This window comes from Acanthisitta chloris, unplaced genomic scaffold (genome assembly GCF_000695815.1).
Source record: "Acanthisitta chloris isolate BGI_N310 unplaced genomic scaffold, ASM69581v1 scaffold20107, whole genome shotgun sequence".
Classification (NCBI taxonomy): Eukaryota; Metazoa; Chordata; class Aves; order Passeriformes; family Acanthisittidae; genus Acanthisitta; species Acanthisitta chloris.
The window spans coordinates 13,700-20,391 of NW_008682355.1; the positions used below are offsets into that span (position 1 = coordinate 13,700).

A 6,692-nucleotide genomic window follows, 5' to 3' on the forward strand; every position below is an offset into this window, starting at 1 on the left:
AAATTGTTTCGTTCAAAGAATGTAGGACAAATGTTCTTAGTTCATGCTCTCTTATACATTATTTCAGCTACAAGCCATTATCTTAATGTTTGGGCTGTGCTCTTTTTGCAGATATTATAAATGCTTCATATAACTACACTGATATTTACTCTACTTATGAAGAAAGAAATAGAAATAAAGCTTCACCAGCTCCCAGGATCACTGACACCAGGCACAGGATGCCAGTGACACACACGAGCAGCTCTGCACGTTACTCGGCTCACTCCACACAGGCTGGATCTGGTGGAAGAACCTTTGGAAGAGATGTACTTGGTTCCACTTATCGCCCTTCAACAACTGTTACAAAGGATGAAAGGATTGTAACAGACCACAAGGAAATGAGAACATTCACTCCTGCCTATAGTAGCTGGAAAAGCACTGAAATGCAGCAAAAGACAGTTCCAGAAAGAAAGAAAACAGAAGTTACAACTTCATCCACAGTATCTTTTTCCAAAGAATCAGCACGTGCTGAAAGATCAGACAAGAGTCACAAGTCTGATGCTGAAGGTACAAGAACAAAACCAAACCTCACTAGATTTCCAGCTTATGAGCTGATTACCAATGCAAAACCATCTAGATATGAAGAAACTATAACTGAAACTCGGACCACACTGAAAGAAAGAAGAGGAGGCAGCAAACCAACTGAAGAGAAAACATCTCTGCTGAAAGAAAAAGATAAGCTGGAGAAACAAACAAAGGATGAGAAAAAGCAAACAGATGAGAAAACTCTTATAGAAGATAGAAGTGCTGATTTTGGAAGGAAGACTGAGCAGAAAACATATATCCGTGAGGAGGTTAACCAGAAATTAACAGGGAGTGATATTTCTAATGCAAGAACTTTGAAAAGTGAATCAACCAAAAGAGGTACAAATGTGACCTCAGAATCAAGAAGCAAAGAGGTCATTGAGATACCCATCAGCATTGAAGGGGCTGCTCCCGACAAAGGATCTCGGAGAAATAAAGATATAAGGGTACAAGGTGTTAAAACTTACTTAGGAAGTGAAACAGATGACTATGTAACTAAATCTGCTGAAACTCACCAAGTGAGGATTTCAGAAGCAGAATCCAGTCTGGAAGAACAAATCAGCGATGGAACTCATCAAATGGGAACTCTGCCAACGGAAAATATAGCAGAGAATATTGTTGCTGACATTCTTAAAACTTTTACACAGTCCTCTAGTTCACAAATGTCAACAGACTCCAAAGTGACCTATTTTAATAAGGAAGAACAGCCAGATGAAGGGAAAATAAAGACCAAGATCACAGTGCAGTCTCAAGTTCAAGAAGACATAGATATTTCTGATGAAGGTGACTTAGGACGTCTCTCAAACCAGGATGTTAGAAAGGTGATTCGAGAGGGTGTTGAGGGAGCTCCTTCCAGAGAGGAGATAGAAGATATAGTACATCACGGCCTGAAAGGAAGTGAGGGCGGAAAGAATGTGTCTGTTAATGTTGAGATTGTAGAGGAAACACTAGATTATGCCACTGATGAGTTTTCAACACCTTTTGAAGTAGAAGAAGTGGAGGACTCGTTCCCTGAGAGAGAGAGACGTTATGGTGAGGAGGAGCAAAACATCACATTGACCTATGAAGATGTTAAGAAGAAGAAACCACGCCATGAGAGCTTCACTCGTGTGGAAGAAGTAACTGAGGAAGATGATTCACCTATTGAACAAAAATATTTTGTATCTGTTCCTGATGATCATCCCATTATTAATGAGAAAGATGATGACTCAGTATATGGGCAAATTCATATCGAAGAAGAATCAACTATTAAATATTCTTGGCAAGATGAATTTTTGCAAGGCACACAGAGTAAGAAAGATGAAGGTGTGAGCTCTCCAGAAGAAACCTACAAAGTGGTAGGGGAGGAAGCAAGTGCTCATATTTTAAAAGAGCATCCTGAAGCTGAAACGTCCCATGTTGAATCCATGGTGATTGAAAAAGAAATTAAAATTCCCCATGAATTTCAGACTTCCATAAAAGGGCTTTTGTCCAAGGAAACGAAGGACCCTAAACATCAATTGAAGGAAGCTTTGGAGCAGTTGGAGGGCAGTCTCCCAGAGAGTGTGAAAGAGGAGCTGTTTGCATTAACAAAAGAAAACAAAGTTGATGCTAGTAACCTAGAATTTGATATCAAAAAAGTTGATCAGAAGGAGGAAGGTGGCTCAGTGACCATCGTTGCTGAAGTCAATCTGTCTCAGACCCTTAATACGGATGAATTCGATGTGGCTCAGCTTGGTGAAGTACTCACGAGTGAGAAGGAAAAGGCAGCATTGCATACCCTGAAAAAAGGGAGCTCAGAGAGAGTTGTTGATGGTAGAAGCAATATAGAAGTAGATGTTTCTTCTCACACTCCTTTGGCTGATCAAGAAATCTATCAGTCATCCACAACGAGGCGGAGTGGTGGCACAGGGTATCATACCACGGAAAGAGTCATCTATGACGGTTCAGTTTTGGAAAGTGCAGATTTTGGAGAAGTCTCTCACTCACCAGAATCAACTGATGAGACCAAGTCCACGAGGCGTATTAGGATTGGCCCAGCAGAAGTTCAGAGGTTTGAGCAGGTCATGTATGAAGGACCTGGTTCTGAAACGCTGGAGCTCAATGCTGCAGAAGATCTTGTTCACACGGAAGGATCATCAGGTTTTAGCCAATCTGTGAAGCATTTTAAACTGGGCCCTAAGGAAATCCAAACCACAGAACAAGTGTTTTATACAGGCCCTATTACTACAGTTGTAGAAGAGATTGATTCTGGGAATCTGTCTCAGAAGATTTCAACAGACTTCAGCAGGTCCACAAGACGTGTCACAGTAGGAGCAAGGCAAGTAACTGAAGACTCTTTTGAAGAGCCTGTATCAGACTCTCTGGCACTCAACAGCTCAGATAACCTTTCTCAGACAGAAGGGTCTGTGGATGTCAGCAGATCAGTAAGGCACTTCAGGTTAGGTCCAAAAGAGGTTCATACTGAGCATGTTATCTTTGAAGGGCCCATCTCCGGTAAAGTGGAGGTCAGTGGCACTAGAGACTTCTCACAGGCAGAAAGTTCAGTCAGACACATTCAGTTGGGTCCCCAAGAGTTTATGACAGCTGAAAAGATCATCTACCAGGGGCCCATCTCTGAGCACACAGAAATCAGTGAACTGGAAGACCAGAGTCTTTCAGGAGGCTCAAGATCTTTCAGGCATGTTAAAATAACTCCTGGAGAAACTCATGCTGAGCAAATCATCTTTACAAGACCCATTTCTGGAACACTGGAAGATCTTTCACAAACAGAAGAGTCATCTGAGAGCAACAGGTCTGTAAAGCATATTAAAGTAGGATCCAAGGAAACATCTTACACTTTTCAAATGGATGTTTCCAATATGGGTGGAATATCTGCAGTAAAAAGTGGAGAACAGCAAGCAGCAATGCTGATGTCCAGTAACCAAGACCCTTCTGTTAGTCACTCACAGGTCAGAGTTGATCAGATTGCAGATGAAAATACAGGAAGTGTCTATGTTCACTCCAGTTTTTCCCAAGACCATGGTGGAAAGGTGATGGAACAGTCGTTTGATAGAACTGTGCAGTTGCAGAGAACGGTCAACCAAGGGTCAGTTGTGTCTGATGAAAAGAAAGTTGCTCTTCTCTATCTGGACCATGAGGAGGAAGATGATGATGAGAATGGAGACTGGTTCTGAAAGGACTTTTCACTGAAGCCTACTTAGCAATTTGTTTATACATATTTTTATTCTCCTTTTTTTTTTTAAGAGAAAAAAAGGGATGGGGAAACACTCAGACTATTTAGGTGATAATAGTGGACTGAGAAGTCTTGAATCTAGGCCTCTATTCAGCACACTTTTTATTTTATTGGAAACCTTTTTTTTTTTGGAGAGATCATGCTATTATTATTTTTTTTCCTCAGAGATCTCTGTCTCATATTTTGAGATTTTTCCACCCATAGAAACAGCAATTTGCTACTGGGGAGTTCAAAGGATTCTATTTTTTTTGGCTTCTTGTCAATTATTAAGTGTGTGCCTGAATAGAACATTTCAAATTTATTTTTTTCTTAATACTGTATTGTACTTGGTTACTAAAATATTACTATGCAATTCTATTTAAATCTCGAGCTACTAACCACAAATATAACAGAATGTAAGATTAATGAGGGTGGTAGTAGCTGATTTTCAGTTCCATTTCTGTGTACTTATATGCAATACCTAATGAATACATTTCAAGAGACAGTTATTACAGCTATAAAATTAATTACGATTCTGTAGGATCAAACTAGGCATAGCAAGAATTGACAAAAGTGAGATTATTTGTATAGCTTGAATGCATTGCAAAACACAGAGGTAACACTGAGGCAAGAATTTCTCAGTGTTCTCAATGAGAAACAGTGAATTTTCTGGTTACTTGATGCTACATTTAATTTCTCTAAAAAGAAAGCAAATTTAAAGAATAGGCTGGATAGTGTTCCCACTGAAGTAAGGAGAACTTCCAGGCTCAGTGGCTGTGTACATTAGTAACCTCAACTAATTTTGCTAGGTATTGCTAAAGGTAAGTGTGAAGTGTCAAACATGATTACATGATGCCTCGTTAATAACGCAGTGAAATTAGCTCCTGCCTGTACTGTTAGAAAGAAACTTGTACAAATGGCATTGATGACACTTATGATCATTGTGTGTCAGCTCATTCCCAGATAATCCTTAGTTTACAAACCAGGAGATGCCCTTTACAAACACTCCTCCTGCAAGCCCAACCTGAAGTTTGAGTTGGGTTTTTTTCCCTGAATGTAACATGTGCCTCAGGCCAAAGTTGCCTTCTACTTAAATCATTTGAAAATAAGCTAATTTCACTTGGGTTGCACATTGGGTGAATGAAGGACATGATTTAACTTTATAACTCAGTGACTTCAAAGCTCAGCTCAGGAGCCACTGACTGCACTGACCTGTGCTGTGCCACCAGAAGCAAAAATAGCAGCCAAAAGAAAAATCTTTTCACTGGGGTAAGAAATATCATACTGGACACGTATGAGAAGTAACATACACAATGAGAAGCTGCTATTTCTACACACACACACTCACACACACACTCACTCACTCACTCTCCCCCTCTCCCCCCCTCTCTGCAGAGCAGACACACACCTGGGTCCAGGTGGCTGTGCTGTGCCAGCCTGGTGGGTGCTGACTCCCAGTTTTTTTCCCTGTGGTTGTGTAAGCCTAGTATTGTGTGTGCTGATCCATAGTAGAACCAGTTAAACTATCTTAGTCTGGCATGACTAGTCACTTATCAGATTCCTTGATATTAACAGAGCTAGATTTTTCAACTCTGACTGCTGCTTTATACTATGAATGTAAGTGCAAAGCTAAGGAGAAGCTCCATGCTGACTGACATATCCTCTGCTTCACATATGGGACAGTTGAATCCTTGTGTGCCTTAGGAACTGAGTTTGAAACTGTACAAAGCTATTCATGTTCCAAAGATTAACTCGTGGGGTTTGTCTGCGCTGCAAAATATTCTGAATGTTTTCCTCATTCTGTGTGAAATCATCAGTTGAATTTGGAAGTGCCACCAACAGCTGGAAAATGAATAGGCAACTTGAGTCGTGCAGAAGCACTAAGGGCATATATCTAAGCTTATTTATACTGTTCACTGTGCAACAGATAATGTTTGAGTCAAAATTACTCATGTGCTCAGAAAACAGCTTGTGCTCCCATTTATAAATAGGATGTTGCTGATTGTTACACTTCTAATTTCATCCTATGGTTTTGTTTCCTTGGTTGACCGTATGACGTTAACGATGGTATCACCTCTATGTTTAATAATTGTGTATAAGCCAGAGTTTTCCAGCTAGATGCCTAACTGCAAGCAGTCAGATTCTGTGCTTCAGGTAATAAATAACTGTGTAAAGGAAGAAGTCAGGTCTGTAGTAATCAACAGAGTTTAAAATAAGCAGAGTGATTTTTCCTTGAAGTTTTATTCTAGGCTGAAATTTACCGTTCTCTGTAAAACAAATATAAGAGTACTTGCAGAAAATACATTTAGTAACCAACAGAAAGCTACTTACAAGGTTAGACACATTTATTGATACCTTGTGGGATCTTTGGCAGACAATGCTCCTACTGACAGCAAACCTCTGTTCTGTTTATCTTCACCTGCTCAGAGGAATATAATGTCAGGTGACAGAATAAACTAGTGAGGAGCAAGTGATCTATAGGATACAGGTGGCCTTAGTATTGAAGGATAAAAAAATAAGTTAAAAAATCAGTATTTCCATTGAGGCAGCAACAGCTCTTTAGAAATTCCTTTGCACATCACTGTCAGATGCAGTAGGTTATACCAAGATGTATTTCTCTTTTGGCTGTCTGGAGGGAAAAATTTGTTCTGTATACTTCAGTTTTATTTAGGATCAGGATGTTAATCAATTATTAGAAAGTTAGTTGTAGAGCAGTGGAAGTGTTCATTAGCATGACATGAAAATGTTCCTTAGCATGAATACCTTCAGGCTGTGAGAACAAAGTTATCTCACATTAAAAGGGTTTTAAGTTGTAAAAATGTTTTAAAATTAGGAACCCATTTGCCATTTAGTTCTCATTAAGCTGAGACATTTTGATAGATGGATAACTTTTGGATAATTCTCCCTCCAGACAACACAATGTGGTGAGGTGAAC

General features: G+C 39.7%; 1 protein-coding gene across 1 annotated transcript in view; it reads left to right on the forward strand.

The window, feature by feature from the left end:
* Positions 1-3,719, forward strand: part of SYNM (synemin, intermediate filament protein) — a gene marked incomplete at its 5' end in the record, with an annotated part of 11,872 nt that extends 8,153 nt beyond the window's left edge. The window contains one exon of the mRNA XM_009078508.1: positions 112-3,719. Within this exon, the coding sequence (XP_009076756.1) occupies positions 112-3,719 (3,608 nt within the window). The remainder of the gene's footprint in view (positions 1-111) is intronic.
* Between the last annotated feature and the right edge of the window lie 2,973 nt (positions 3,720-6,692).